General features: G+C 36.4%; 2 protein-coding genes across 3 annotated transcripts; both read left to right on the top strand.

The window, feature by feature from the left end:
* LOC109710875 (alcohol dehydrogenase) lies at positions 3,395-9,365 on the top strand. The gene is made up of 8 exons (XM_020233664.1): positions 3,395-3,740; positions 5,360-5,495; positions 5,704-5,773; positions 5,869-5,962; positions 6,846-7,059; positions 7,655-7,796; positions 8,303-8,473; positions 8,965-9,365. Exons 1-8 carry the CDS (start codon positions 3,467-3,469, stop codon positions 9,154-9,156), a joined length of 1,293 nt encoding a protein of 430 aa, XP_020089253.1. The 5' UTR covers positions 3,395-3,466; the 3' UTR covers positions 9,157-9,365.
* LOC109710807 (extradiol ring-cleavage dioxygenase-like) lies at positions 11,863-14,774 on the top strand. 2 transcript variants are annotated; one of them, XM_020233577.1, is made up of 3 exons: positions 11,863-12,190; positions 13,562-13,942; positions 14,379-14,514. In XM_020233577.1, exons 1-3 carry the CDS (start codon positions 11,954-11,956, stop codon positions 14,421-14,423), a joined length of 663 nt encoding a protein of 220 aa, XP_020089166.1. In that variant the 5' UTR covers positions 11,863-11,953; the 3' UTR covers positions 14,424-14,514. The 2 variants fall into 2 exon arrangements, with proteins under 2 accessions (XP_020089166.1, XP_020089165.1); XM_020233576.1 differs by having other exon boundaries at positions 11,869-12,190; positions 13,562-13,932; positions 14,379-14,774.

The raw sequence follows: 15,348 nt of genomic DNA, 5'->3' as shown, positions 1-15,348 counted from the left end.
CAAACTGACCAAAATACCCTTATTACTTTTTCTCTTTCCTCTTTCTCTCTCTTCTTCGTTTCTCTCGTTCTTTTTTTTTTTCTCGCCGGTAGAGCGGAGGCGGAGCGGAGACAGAAACGGTTCGTCTCGCCTCTCACCCTCATGCTCTCGCCCTCGCCCTTGCCCTCGTCATGCACCCCCACTTTCCTCGCCTCCGACCCCGTTAAGGCCGCGCCGCGACTTCTTTTTTTTGCTTTTTTCTTTTCTTTTCTTCTCCGACTCTTCTCCACCGTCTCCGACGACGACGCCTCTCGCCCTTCCCCGCCCTTCATATCTCTCCCTCTCCCTCATTTTCTGCCGCCTCCGACGACGATTCATCTTCGCCGGCGCCGACGTCGACACCGTAGAGGTCACTGCGGCGCTACAGCCTCGGAGCGGGGGGTCCTTAGCGGCGTCGTCACCGGCGCAGTCACCGGCGCCGTAGCTGTTGGCAGAGAAGGTGACAAAAAAATTATAGAAAAAACAGAAAAAAAATAAAGATAAAAAATTATATAAAAAGAAGGATGAAGATGAAATTACATCGTTAATTACAAAAAAATTATAAGTTGCACTATTTAAGATGTAAACTGCTGCTTTAAGATAAAAATTATACTCTTTGAACGAAAATTATACTATTTTTTATCTTAAACTGCATCCTTTTAAGTGATATTTATACTGTTTCTCCTCTTGTTGCACTGTTTCTCTTTTGTTGTTGCACTATTTCTCCTCTTATTTCACAGAGAAATGTGCAACGAAGAGGAGAACAGTACAATAAGAGGAGAAACAGTATAATACTCTTAAAAGGTGCAGTTTCGTCCTCTTATGCATTTGTTTTCCTCTTATGTGCACTATTTCTTGCTATTGTGTTACACAGAAATGTTGCAACAAGAAGAGAAACAGTGCAACAATAGAAAGAAACAGTAGATATAGTCTCTTCAAAATAGTGCAGTTCTCCTCTGTTTGAGCCTATTTCTCCTCTTGTTTACAACGAGAAATGATGCAACAAGAGAGAAACAGGTAAATATATATTCCTAAAACAGTGCAGTTTCTTCTCTTCTTGCACTGTTTCTCCTCCTGCTTGTCACGATTCTCTCTATTTACACAAACAAAATGGTGTCAAGCAAGAGGAGAAATCAGTATACAATATCTCTTAAAAGGGTGGCAGTTTAAGATAAAAAATATTTTAACAAAGAGGAAAGCGGCCAACAAGCAGGGAAACACAGTGGCAACTTTTGTTTAAAAGAGTGTGTAACTTTCATCTTAATGTATGCCAGTTTCTAGCATCTGAACAAGTGTAATAAGAAAGAAACAGTGTAAATATTCTGCTCAATAGTGTAATTTTCGTTTAAAGAGTAGAGTTTTCATCTAAAAGCTGGCAGTTTACATCTAAATACGTGCAATACTTATAATTTTATGTTTTGGGCAGTTAACAATAAACCAATTTGATTTCATCATTCTTTTATATAATTTTTTGTTATCATTTTTTTTTTTTTTTTATAATTTTTTTTTTTTTTTTTTTTTTTTTTTTTTTTTTTTTTTTTTTTTTTTTTTTTTTTTTTTTTTTTTTTTTTTTTTTTTTTTTTTTTTTTTTTAATTTTTTTTTTTTTTTATTTTTTTTTTTCTTTTTTTTTCTTTTTTTTTTTTTTTTTTTTATCTTTATTTTTTTTTTTTTTCTTGTTTTTTCTATAATTTTTTTTTGTCACCTTCTCTGGAAACAGGCCCGGTGCCGGCGACTGACACGCGCTAAGGACCCCGCTTCGCGACCTGTGGAGCGCAGTGACGCTCCACGGGTGTCGACGTCGGCGCCGGCGAAGATGCATCGTCGTCGAGCGGCAGAGAATGAGGGAGAGGGAAGAGATGAGAAGGGGGAAGGACAGAGAGGTAATCGTCGTAACTGTAGATAAGACGTCGAGAAGAGTCGGAGAAGAAAAGAAAGAAAAAAAAAAAAAAAAAAAAAGTCGTGGCGCGGCCTTAGCGGGGTTGGAGGCGAGGAAGGTGGGGGGTGCGTGGACGAGGGCAAGGGCGAGGGCGAGGACGAGGGCGAGGGCTAGAGAATGAGGGTGAGAGGCGAGACGGACCGTTTCCGCCTCCGCTCTGCCGGCGAGAAAAAAAAAGAACGAGAGAAACGAAAGAGGAGAGAGAAAGAAGAAAGAGAAAAAGTAAAAAGGGTATTTTGGTCAGTTTGCTGAAAAAGTGGACCGAATCTGCAAAAACGAAAAAGGTGGCCCGGTTTTGCAAAAATCTAAAATAAATGAATTTTTTATGCAAATTGGCCCAAAACTTATCTAAAATATAAATTATTTTAATTCGGCTATCCATCTTTTAAAATTCTAATTTTAATTTTTTTGGTTTGAGTCATTCGATGGTATTTTTACTTTAAACTTTGAATACATTATTTATCTATATGAATTTACTTAGTATACTTTATATAATTTTTATAATTATAAATTTATTAAGTAAGAAATAAGTTTAAATCCTAAGTCAATGCACTGTTGATAGACTCAAATCAAATAGAATAAAATTTTAGATAGTAAAATTAATTTTTAAAAAGTCGGATAGTAAATTTAAAGTGATCCATAATTTTGATAAGTTCTATATGTGTTGACCCTCAAAAAAAAAAAAAAAAAACAATAATGTATGCAATGGCAAATTTTGTTCCAACTATTTTGAGCTTATTTTTTCTCCTTTAAAAAATTATCAATTTAAAATATATATTATTAGATTTAAATCATCCAAAATGTATTCATATCTTATCTTATAAAGCCTTAATCTAATTAATCATCTTATCAATTTATCCAAATATGATCCAAAGATGGATAAAATTTTTTGGCTTTTCTTATTTATTTCTGGTTCACATTAAAAATATCATTTCAAAATTTTAAAGTTTTTCAAATATATTTATAGAGTTAAATTCTATTAATGAACTATTAGGGGCCATCGTTATCTTTAGGAAATTATCATTTTACTCTTTTAAATATATTTTTTTATCATCACCGATTTTTTTATTTACTGTTAAGTTAGGATAAAAAAGTATTTTGATTTTTTTATTCTTTTAAATGCTCTTCTACATCACCAGCTATTTTTATTTGTCCTTAAGTTAGAAACAAAATAGGTATTTCAACTATTTTTAACTATGGTATAAATTAAATTATTTAATCTGAGATAACTCAACGTACACTAACAGTATATTTTTTAAATAATAGAGAAATATACGAGCAATATATTTGAAAAACAAAACAGGGATAAATAAGAAATTTCAGATGTGTTGAGGGGTATAAAGTAATTATCCCTATATCTATATGTATATTTTGGTGGGCCCCCTCAACGAACACTATACAAATCTCTCTCTCTCTCTCTCTCTCTACTTCGTCTCCGAGAGTCTCTCCATCTTCTACTCTCTCTCTCTCTCTCTCTCTCTCTCTCTCTCTCTCTTCCTCGTCCTCTTCCAATGGCGTTCTTCTCCTCCTACGCCTCTCGATCCCTACTTCGCCGCCTCCCCAAGCTCCTCCGCCCCTCCCCTCTCCGGCGATCCCTCTGCGCCGCCGCGGCGGGGGTGGAGCGGGGCGGCGGCGGCGGCGCCTCCTCCGCCGCAGGGTTCTTCGTCGACGGAGCCCCCTCCTCCATGCGCGGGGTCGTGTTCTGGGAGCCCGGGAGACCCCTCGCAGTCGAGGAGTTCCGCATGCCCCGCCCCAAGGCCGGGGAGCTCCTCATCAGGACCAAAGGTCTCATCGTTACCCCCTCGCAATCGATCGCGTTATTAGGGCTTTAGTCTCCGATCTTGGGTATCTGTCGATTTGATGTTGATCGGTTTGTTTTGTTCCTATTAAAAAATCCATTTGGTCTTTGGATTATTGCAGATTAGTTCCTCAACTTTTTGTAAACTACGTAACAGTGCCCCACTATCATCATGCTGTGTATTATATTACTAGGTTATTTTAACTGTAGATTCGAAGAATATGCCAATGATATACCTCACATTGTGTTAAATTATTAATTCACTAACAACAAGAATGGTTTATGATATTTTTTAGGTAAAAACCTATCACAGTTACTTGAACTATGCCCCGATTTGAGATGACTAGTCAACCCTGAAACTTTTGATTTCGATATATAACCTTTCAATTCGTAATTAATTTGATAAGTATCTCATGTGATTTATGTGGCAACGTTCTTGTTAAAGTACAGCAAATTTTATGACTGAAGACCTACTAAATGACTTAAATCCAAAGGAATCGAAGCGTTATATAGCAAAGTCAGAACTTTTAAGAGTTCGGCAGTTATCCCTAAACAGGCCATAGTTCAGGTCAATTCCATTCATCTTCGACGTATTTTTAAGTATTTTTAACTAATGGGATGCTTTTCGGGTTCTCATATGATTCCTTCGGACCTACTCTTAGGATCTCTTCTTTTTTCCCCTAATGCTCACCCTATTGTGTCTTAAGAAAAAGGATGCCGTATGCATATAGAAGTTGAGATCCGATTAAAGGAGAGAGCGAGAGAAAAGAGGAGTGAGAATGTTTTAGTTAGTAGGCTGAAAATTCTGAATTTTGTTGGAGATCATCAATCAAATTAGGATAGTACTATTAAAAGGTTCTATAAAAGGGAGAAGAGGAGAGGAAGAGTGGGATTGTCGGAGCAGGATGGTTCGGAGAAGTAGGTGGAAATTTGGTGGGAAGATGAGAAAACTTTTTCTGCACTGGAGGTTAAAAGTTGACCTTTCCTTATCCAGATGTCTTTATCTCAGCTAGGTTCTTGTGTTTTGTTAAAAAAAAAAAGGATTGATGATTTGAGGGATTATCATAGAAATTACAAGAATTGAAGTACCCAGCAAGGTTGTCAAGTTGTCTCATCCATATCTAATTACAAAATTGATTCAAAATTAGTTTGGCTTAAACCAAATAATGATATCCTATTGAGAGCTCACAAATTGTCTTCACGAAATATCATTCAATAGGATACTGATGCGCTTGTGGTCAAATCCTCCATGTATTGTGACGTACAAATGGGGAGAACTATAGAGACTAATCTTTAAACTACATGGTCAACTGTCAAATTTAACTTTGTGCAAACTTCTGCATTTGTTAACCACCATTTGGTACTGCTTTGAGATAATTAGATGCCACGACCAGGACAGCATGAGATCTCAATAGACGAAGAGTTTACTTAAATTTCTGAACTTATCTTCATATACTTGTACTATGGTTTGTTACTCTGCCTTGTAATCATCCTTCCTGTATACGGCAATTGCTGTTTCCTTCTTTTTTGACCTAATTGTGGGTTATATGAAGCTTATCAAAATGACGGCTTATGCTATTAATCTGCCTTTGATCAATAAATGCAGCCTGTGGCGTTTGTCACTCCGATCTTCATGTCATGAAAGGTGAACTCCCATTCGCAAGTCCTTGTGTTGTGGGGCATGAAATAACCGGAGAGGTTGTTGAGTATGGTGCACACACTGATAATCGGATTAAAGAGAGGTATAATTACATGTGCCAAGAATTTGTGAGAGCGAAACTTGTTTCTCGGCCACTTTGCAAAAATATCCATTTCTTTTTTTTTTCTTCTGTATTTGCAACTTAGTCTGTTCTTTTTCCCTTTTGCAAATATTATGAGATATTGTCTGTTCAATTAGGGAACCTTCAATAATGTTCAGCAGAAATAATATTTGATACTTGTCATCTTCAGGTTTCCTATTGGGAGTCATGTAGTTGGTGCTTTCATAATGCCTTGTGGCAATTGCTTTTACTGTGTTAAGGTAGTTATCAAGATTTTGCTTCTCTCTGAATATTTATTTGTTTTACTGCTAAATTAGTTCTTTGTGGCTTGACCTATTTCAATATAAATATATAGGGACAAGAAGATCTATGTGAGGCCTTCTTCGCATATAATCGTGCCAAAGGGACACTCTATGATGGCGAAACACGACTTTTTCTACGCAGCAATGGTATGCATCTAAGGTTGTAAATAACGGATAGCGGGTACATAGCATTTGGAGAGTCTCATAGCGGAAAATGGATAGCGGGCGTCATAGCGGACGCTATGAACCCATAGCGGGTTTCATAAAAGCATATTTAATATGTTTATATTCCTTATAAAAAATACATATAATTTTGAAAAAACGACAACTAATCATTCTTTTTTTTTTAGTATTGCAAGCCTATATATATTAATATCGTTATCTATTAAGAATTTAAAATTAACTTCGAAATATTTAGCAAACCAAAAAGACATAACATTTGAAAATCTATAATCCATTAACAATCTAAACAATTTGTAAATGAATGTCAAAAAGAATATCTTAGGTAAATAATTATCTTCCAAACCCTTAGAAACATGGTTTGATCTTTGTATTTCATTTAAGAATCTGAAACATTAAGCTATTTTAACCCGTTTGCACTTTTTTAAGAATTGGACTAATAGCGCCCGCTTTCTAACTGCTTTATAGCGGCCGCTTCAACGGGTCCTATGCCGATAAAGCGGCCGCTATGAACCCGATCCGTTATATACCGCTTTACATATTATAACGTAACGGTAGCACATAAAATCTGCTATAGCGGCCGCAATTTAAAGCACTGTATGCGTCTACTTGTGTAAGCCATGTAATGGGGTAATATTGTTTTTGAATTTAGAAAAGGTTGTTCAAAGGTTCGTTAGTTCAGTACGAGAGAATCAAGTTTCTGAAGAGCATATATGATAATTCTGATTCTGCAGGGATATACATATAAATGGATAATTTTCCGGAGGAAGATATATAAATATCTCTTTCCATTTTGTATACTAGTGCCTAAAACTCCTTTCTTCCTTTTTTTTTAAAAAAAATTTAACAGGAAAGCCGGTGTACATGTACAGTATGGGTGGACTTGCTGAGTACTGTGTTGTGCCTGCCAATGCATTGGCAGTTCTTCCTAACTCACTGCCATATACAGAATCAGCGATTCTAGGATGTGCAGTCTTTACTGCTTATGGTGCCATGAGGCACGCTGCCGAGATGCGTGCTGGGGATTCAGTTGCCGTAATTGGAGTTGGTGGGGTCGGATCGAGGTGACCACCAATCTTCTACTGAATTTAAAACTTTCTTGATTTTCTTATTTATCCACCAATGGCCTGTTAGGCTCAATTGGAGTTCTGCAGAAGGTGCTCCCTGAGCAGAGTTTTCGAAGAAGCCCTAATAGCATTTTCATTAAAATCCCCTCAATTTCTTAACACAGTTTGGTTCTATAAAGTGCTACTCGAATATACTAATTGTTTTCAGGAAAATGTTGAGGTTATAGAATGTCTTGCTTTATGGAGAGCATGTTAGTTGCTTTATCACAACATATTTGTAACATATTTCTAATAAGCGCTCATGAAATTGACTGTTTTTGATTTTTAGGTCAAATTTTCATTAATGTTAGATTTGCATCTAGTTTCTCCATTTGCATAGAAAGCTTCCAGCTATGGCCTGTGGATACTACAATCATCCTATTATCACATTTTATTTGTACTTTATGCTGTGTCCACTGATTGGTAAGAGCATTTATGAAGTTTCCGTCTCGTTAAGTTTGAAGGCTTTACTATTGCAAATAGATTTGTATATCTTCTCTTTTGATGGAAAATTAAGTTACTGCATCATTTTGTTTCTCTGTTTTCCCTGCAGTTGTCTACAGATAGCCCGAGCCTTTGGAGCTTCTGAAGTCATAGCAGTCGACATCTCGGATGAAAAGCTCCAAAATGCCACAACGCTTGGCGCTACCCATACAATAAATGCACAAAAAGAAGATGCTGTTGAAAGAATCCAGGCACGAATAAAAAGTTACAAGATTAATTAATTTCTTAGATGGAGTTTCTTTTTTGGTGATTGTTTTGTATAAATATTCATCCGAAGCGATCATTCCAGCCTTTCTAATTCGTCATTGAAATACGAAGGACAAAAGACAAAATGTAACGTAGTTCCTGAACTTTTTCAGTCAAACACTTTTTAGTTCTAAATCTTTTCATTTTAACGGAGTGCAATTTTATCCTTGGCTGCTAAAAGATATCTAGCAATACATGACATATTGCATACAAAATGACCTTTCTAACCCTGTTAAAAGGTATTGAAACAAGGACATCATTTTATGTGAGAAAGGTAAAATGGTCATTTTAAGGAACATTTATCTTTCTTTTCTCACAGTGAAGGATGGAATTGTAATATATGAGAAAGTTCAGGGACCATATTGTTGAAGTTGGAAGTTCAGAAATACGTTGCAATGTAAACTTTGTGATCCTGGTTGTTGTGTAATCATTAATTTTGACTTCTTTACAGGAAATTACCGGGGGGAGGGGTGTAGATGTGGCTGTAGAAGCATTAGGGAAGCCGCAGACATTTATGCAATGCACGAAAAGCGTGTGTGATGGAGGAAAAGCTGTTATGATCGGCCTTGCTTCGACAAACGTGATGGGCGAGGTGGATATTACTCGTCTTGTTCGAAGACAGGTATACCTACATACCTGTTGCTCCAATAAAAAATTTTAGGCTTTATAAGATAGCGTATCTCAATTAGTTGGGCAATTCAATCTCTTATTTCGTTCTCAATATTTCCCTTATCACTTTCATGGAGTATATACTGGATTATTTGCAATAATCCTGTAAATAAATTTAATAGCAATCCTTTTTATTTTTTCTTTTTTCCTTTTTGGTTCCATCAAACAGGCATATTTGCAAGAGAATTAATGGGATATTGCACGGATTTGTTTGTTTCACCAACTCCTTTATTACTAGTTACTTGAAAGCAATCCTTTGTTATATGTAGTAGCTAGAAGATGTAATATTTTTAATATTCGATAAGAATTGATGTGACCATTAAACCGACTACTAGGTTTAGTACAACCGACTACTAGGTTTAGTACAAGTATTATTGTTATCGCTTTTATTACCAGTTGGTTAACTTGTGCATTGCTGTCATGATGTATTCTTCTTGTGAACAGATAAAAATCATCGGTTCATATGGTGCGAGGGCGAGGCAAGATCTTCCCCAGGTGGTGAAGCTTGCAGAGACGGGCATCTTCAACCTTCAAAAATCCGTCTCGAGAAAATGCAAATTCGAGGAGGCAAATAGCGCGTATGAAGATCTCGACCGCGGAAAGATCATCGGCCGAGCAGTGGTCGAGATCATGTAGTCCACAATAATATTTATTCGATATCTGTGTAATTTTAGAATTAGGGCCTGTTGGAATGTCGGAATAAGTTATAGCGGGATAATTTGTGTTGGATGGGGGTTTGGTTTCAGCGAATGACGCAGAAGTTTTTCGACTTTAGTTATCGAAAGGCCCGAATAATCATTATATCTCAATATAGTGCATTTTACATACAAGGTGTTTTATCTAAATTTGGTCGCGACATCTTTCGTATTTACATTTTGACATCTTTTTATTTTCAAGCAAGCAAGAAGAAATACTTGTTTACTTTATCCTTACTCGACATCTTCTTATTTTCAAGTATCCAAAAAAGCAGAGGCTTTTCTCAATCTTTTTCTTCTTCATCTTTTGATTCTTGTAGCTTTTTCAGATTTTGCTTCCCGAAGGGTTTTCTTTTTCTTTTTCTGTTTCTGCATAATTCTCTATGAAATCACAACAATGAAGGGACTTTATCAACAATTTGTTTCAACTAAGTGGGATGTTATATTTTCCAATAGTTCATAAGTAGGATTTGAATAGAATTTCCTCACCTTCCACTTTTGTGATTGACACTTTTTTCCCCTGTTTTTCTTTGCTATAGAAAAGTTAAAAATATTACAATTTGATGGAATCATCAATAAATTGGACGAAAATTTTAATTTAATTACTAAACATTCGATTCTAAGAAATAAAAATAAAGATAGCGCCAATAGCCAAAAAGAGGGGGGGCCATTTCACAATAGCTAAAAAGACTTAAATTTCTTTCAAAAAATATGTTGTCTTTTTTTTTTTTTTTTTTTTTCTTCTCAGTATTACGTTTTTATTTTATTCTATCCAATCTAATTTGGAGATGCAATACATTTCATGCACCGACCGTCCTTAGCGCAAGTGGCAAAAGGGTTTGGTGGTCGGTACCCGAGACCTAAGTTCGAATCTTAGTTAATTCACATTTTCAGCTAAGTTTATTTCTAAATGAAATAAACGAAACGGGTAACATGCTACCTTTCTCTCAAAAAAAAAAAAGAAAAAAAAGAAATACATTCCATGCGTATTAATGTGTAAATAAATTATCTACTCAATCTATCATTTGTACCCAACTACCCTAGACAAGATCCTGTCTCAACCTTCACAGCATTTAGATTTTATAGACTTCTATTCAACTTCTACATTGTATGCAGTCATGCAGATACCAGAAGCTTCTGTTGGACTTCAAGATGCTCTTTGTGCTTGCATAGAGATGACATCCTGGCATCACACAGTGTACAGTGTGTGCTATCTTTGAATATCACTTGCTGATTGTTATGGCTCCATTTGCTTGTCACTTTGTAATATTTTGATAATTTTCTATATTTTTTATTAAAAATATTTAAATTATTATTATTCAATTCAGGTTGGATAGTTATAAAAGTTGTTGGTGGAATAGTAAAATTATTACAATAAGATTATTATGAGTTAGAAGATATTCTCGTTTTCGTATTTGATTAAAATCATTAGTATGTAGTTCATTAATAAAAAGATACCAGTTTTTAACAACGTCTAAATGTAAATGACTTTGATAATTTAATAACAAACTTATTATTTCAAAAATAAAATATACAGTATTTACTGAATATTGTAAATCTTGATATGTAATATTTCGGTAATCCTCTAAATTATGAACCATAAGCAACTTTCTGAATCACATGACGAAAAAAATAAAAATAAGCTAAACTATACGTGGGCAAACTGAAGTTTACCTTTTACATTTTTTGTACTCTATTATTTGGTAGTCTTTTTTATAACAAGTCAAATCTTTTTCTTATACTCTTATATAAAGCCATTAATTGAGATACTTGATTCTTTCAAAGTTGAAGCACCAACTTTCCATTAATGTCCAGTTATAATCAAGGTTCAGAGAACTGAATCGGATAATTGATTCTTTGACAGTTGAAGCATCACCATTCCATTAATGTTTAGTAATAATCAAGATTCATGTAACGATCCGCCCACTAGCAATAATAACTTGTTGGGTCCAAACCACTAGCCCAAAATACTTAAGTCCAGTTATTATGTCTAGCCCAATCAAGCTTTATACTCCCACATGAGACTAACACAGCTCAAAATCACGAGGTGATGTGAGACTTGTCTCGCTAGCCTTATTAAGACCCCAGTCCACTAGTAATAATAACTCGTTGGGTCCAAACCACTAGTCCAAAATGCTTAAGTTCAGTTTTTATGTCTAACCCAATCAAACTTATATACTTCCAGACATAATTATATGATGTGAGACTATTGGGGTGTCACAATTCAGAGAATTGACTAATCTTGAAAATTATTTCCAAAAAATAATTAGGCTGAATGATTCAAAGAACCCTTCAAAATAATCTGTTCAACGAATTAGAGTTATCTACTTGCAATTAATCATTCAAATCACTAATTTACAATAAATTGCTGGCTAATATTATGGAGAAATCGTATACATATTAATTTAAACAATTTTTTTTTAGAAAAACATATATTTTACATATACATTTACTTTTATGAAAAATATTTCTCCTCTTTCCCAGTGACGTCACCGATGATACCAACCTCTCCCAAAATAATAATTTTTAATAATAATAATAATAATTCGGTGTATGAGACGTTCTTGTACACCCGGTGCAGGAAACTAGTTTCACTTTCTCAACCACCCCTCTCTCCTTCGATCTATATATAAACCACCCAAAATTCCCCACAAAACCCCATTCAAAGAAAAAAAAAAAAATCAAAAATTTGAATTTGAAATATAAAATATAAAATTTTGAATTTGAAATTGCGTACGATGGATACGTTCTTCGTCTCCCACGGTTCGCCGACGCTCGCGGTGGACGAGAGCATCCCCGCGCGGGGCTTCCTCCGCTCATGGCGATCTAGGGTTTTGGAGGCCGCGCCCAGGGCGATCCTCGTCGTCTCCGCCCATTGGGACACGCGCGACCCCGCCGTTAATGGCGCCGTTGATGGCGCAGCCCCCCACGACACCATCCACGACTTCTACGGTTTCCCCACGCCCATGTACCAGGTGATCGTTCTACATGAATCAGCTTCGTTGCTTTCTCTTCGATTGCTTCTGAATCCATCAAAATTGGGCGTTTTTGGGATGTCGGAGCGTGATGATGTTTTCAAATTTGTTTTCTGGGGGAAAATGTGCCCTAGAAACACATGAATTTTAGTTCAATTTGTAATTCAACTTTTCCCGATTCGCACGGCTGTGTACCAGGCGGGTGATGCTTTTTTCAGGGGTTTGAATGAACCCATTTTGTTGTTTCCTCTTCAATTGCCTCTGAATTTAACAAAATTGGATCGTTTGGGACGTTGGCGTGAATGAATGTTCTCTATTTGAGTGCAAAAAAATTGTTCTTTTTATTGGGGAAATATGCCCTAGAATCATTGGAATTTTAGTTAGGGTTCTAACGAATCCATTTCATCGATTTCTCTTATCTTGCTTCTGAATCCTTAAAAATTGGATCTTTTGGGATATAGGATTGTTGATGTTAGTGTCAATTTTGCCGAATCCTAATTCACCATCTAGGATTAATTAATTACAATTTATCATCTGTGTATAATCATTTAGTTAGATTGTCATGGACCTAACTGCATCTTTCCAGTTATATATGTAGGATTGAAATAGAAGTATAATTAAGATGGTAAATTTCAACTTTTTAATGTTCAGGTGGTGTATTACAATTCATGCAAATTTTGTCGATCCTTCGAAGCCGACACTCTAATTTCTATTTATGTTCCTAGTTGAATCCGTCAAAATCGGATTATTGAGCCTGTTGGTAATCTGCAACTTCGAGGAATAACTTCTCGCGTAAACGAAGAACATCACCAAAATTTGAGCGACGAGTTGCTTTTGCTTCGGTGCCAAGAGAAGTCTCTATCTCTCTTCTGAATACGACTCGTCTCCTAACCCTTTCTTATGTTATGATTTATCTTCAATTAACTAGTCATGTTAAACAATTCCTGCATTGCTTGAACAAGATGAGATAAAAAAAAAAAAAGTTAGCTGATAGTTCATCTAATTTGCAGTCGCACTGACGGGAATTTCGCTAGTTTTCAGCATTGTGTCAGAAAAAAAGAGAGGAGGTATTGCATAAAACAGACTAAACATAAATCATGAGCTCATTTTATAATGTTTATTTTTATTCCCCCCTTCATAGTATCTATTTCGAAGCCGATATTAACTTTGTACTATTATATTTAATTGGATAAGATCGGTGGATGTGCTATTAGTTGGTTGAATTAGTTATATCCATATTGTTTGTTGAGTCATTAATTAATCTTTAATGAAACCTCCGAGAGAAGATTCTTATCACCGTTCTTGCTCGGAAAGAGCAAAAGGGTAACAATCTTCTACATTGAGCTAACTGAATCACTTTTCCTCGTGCAGCTGAAGTATCCTGCACCCAGTGCGCCGAACTTAGCAAAGAGGGTGAAAGAGCTTCTGGAAGGAGCCGGGTTTGGCCGTGTGAGGGAGGACGCTAGTCGCGGGCTCGACCACGGCGCGTGGGTCCCTCTCATGCTCATGTACCCTGAGGCGAACATCCCGGTATGCCAACTCTCTATTCAAAGCAGAAAGGGTGCTGCGTATCACTATAACATGGGGAAAGCATTGGCTCCCTTGAGAGATGAAGGGGTTCTTGTTCTCGGGTCCGGGAACGCTACACATAATTTGAGGAGCATTGGGCCGGACGGCGGTCCGATCGCCAAGTGGGCCGAGGGTTTCGACACATGGCTTAAAGAATCTCTCATTAACGGAAGGTATGAACAGGTTAATACCCTCCTTTCATGCTAAACACATTAAAAAAAAAGAAAAGAGAAAGGGTCCGAGGAAGTTATTCTGATCAAACCGGATTATTCTAGGATAATTATCAAATCACTATTACGTCCAGAGGTGGCGATTCTCGTACTAGTTTTAAGATTGTGTTCATAACTTACCTTAAATGTTTAAAAGCTTAAACTTATTTCTTTGTTGTATTTTCGGGCTCGTAGTCTCGAGTTTCTCGCAGCAATTTTTAATTGTGATCTATTCAGCTGCTTTATCATGTCGTGTCGTGTCGGAAATTGTCACTTCTGATTCTTGCGAAACTCTCAAATTCTGTTCTGTAACTTCGTCTGCATAAAATCCGCTTTGTTCTCAGTGAGGTCTAATATTTTGTTCTATTTAATTCACATCACTGGTGATCTTTTTCTTTGCTGTTTCGTAGACACGACGATATAAACAACTTCGAGGAGAGGGCGCCGTACGGTAAAATGGCGCACCCGTGGCCGGACCACTTATTCCCTCTTCACGTAGCTCTCGGCGCCGCGGGCGTGAAAGCCAAGGCCGAGCTTATTCACCACAGCTGGACAAACTGCACCATCTCATATGCCTCCTATCGGTTCTCGACTTCCTCCGATTGATCGGTACTGAGCTATTACACCGAGAACTACTGAATTGTGTTGTATTTTTGTAATAATTTTTAGGTCTTGTATGAGATACTCGACGATGGATGTGCTTTTAGTATTCGGATTTGTATACAAAGGCTGTGTAATTGATGATTGATAAGTATTTTGATGAGTAAATCATTTGGCAATAAAAGGTGCAGTTCAAATTTATGTCATTCATATGTGTCTTCTGATTCCAGAATCCGATCCGACCCGAATTGACTTAACAAACTCGAGGACCCGAAACCCGCATTGACCGGAGCAACCTGGAACTAATTGGGTGGAGCCCATATCAAAATTTTTAAATTGTTTTTACTTGGGCCGGGCCATGCATAGGCCCAGTTCTTGTTCAAAAAGGGGCTCGAGCGGGCCCACCGGCCTATTTATACCACTATTCTCGTAAATATTGCCTACACTTGGTCCACCATATCATTCGTGAACCAAATGATCCGTTACCGTCCATTGTTTCTCCCCTTTGAATCTCCACCACTTGTGAAGGAAATTAATGGATTCTTAGAAATGAGAAAGGGTTAAGGGTCTGTTTGGTTCAACGTAAAATAAAAAAAAAATAATTTTTCGTGAAAAAAATTTTTGGTGGAAAGAAATTATACGTTTATAGTGTTTGATTTGTAGAAAAAATTAAATTTTTATTAATATTTATTTGGTTGAAAGGAAAAAAAAAATACATTTGTCTGGTTTGGTGGAAAAAATAAATAATTTTTTTTTTGTATATTTAGTTTTTTTTTTCGC

This window comes from Ananas comosus, linkage group 5, assembly GCF_001540865.1.
Source record: "Ananas comosus cultivar F153 linkage group 5, ASM154086v1, whole genome shotgun sequence".
Classification (NCBI taxonomy): Eukaryota; Viridiplantae; Streptophyta; class Magnoliopsida; order Poales; family Bromeliaceae; genus Ananas; species Ananas comosus.
Note: the sequence above shows the minus strand (reverse complement) of the source record. Positions and strands in the feature narration are given on the sequence as shown.

Excerpts from the sequence above, each read along its gene's own strand:
- LOC109710875 (XM_020233664.1), top strand. The coding sequence starts at position 3,467 with ATGGCGTTCTTCTCCTCCTACGCCTCTCGATCCCTACTTCGCCGCCTC. Across the intron at positions 3,741-5,359 it reads GCTCCTCATCAGGACCAAAG|CCTGTGGCGTTTGTCACTCC; the intron begins GTCTCATCGTTA and ends CAATAAATGCAG. Across the intron at positions 5,963-6,845 it reads ACTTTTTCTACGCAGCAATG|GAAAGCCGGTGTACATGTAC; the intron begins GTATGCATCTAA and ends AAAATTTAACAG.
- LOC109710807 (XM_020233576.1), top strand. The coding sequence starts at position 11,954 with ATGGATACGTTCTTCGTCTCCCACGGTTCGCCGACGCTCGCGGTGGAC. Across the intron at positions 12,191-13,561 it reads TCCCCACGCCCATGTACCAG|CTGAAGTATCCTGCACCCAG; the intron begins GTGATCGTTCTA and ends TTCCTCGTGCAG. Across the intron at positions 13,933-14,378 it reads GAATCTCTCATTAACGGAAG|ACACGACGATATAAACAACT; the intron begins GTATGAACAGGT and ends GCTGTTTCGTAG.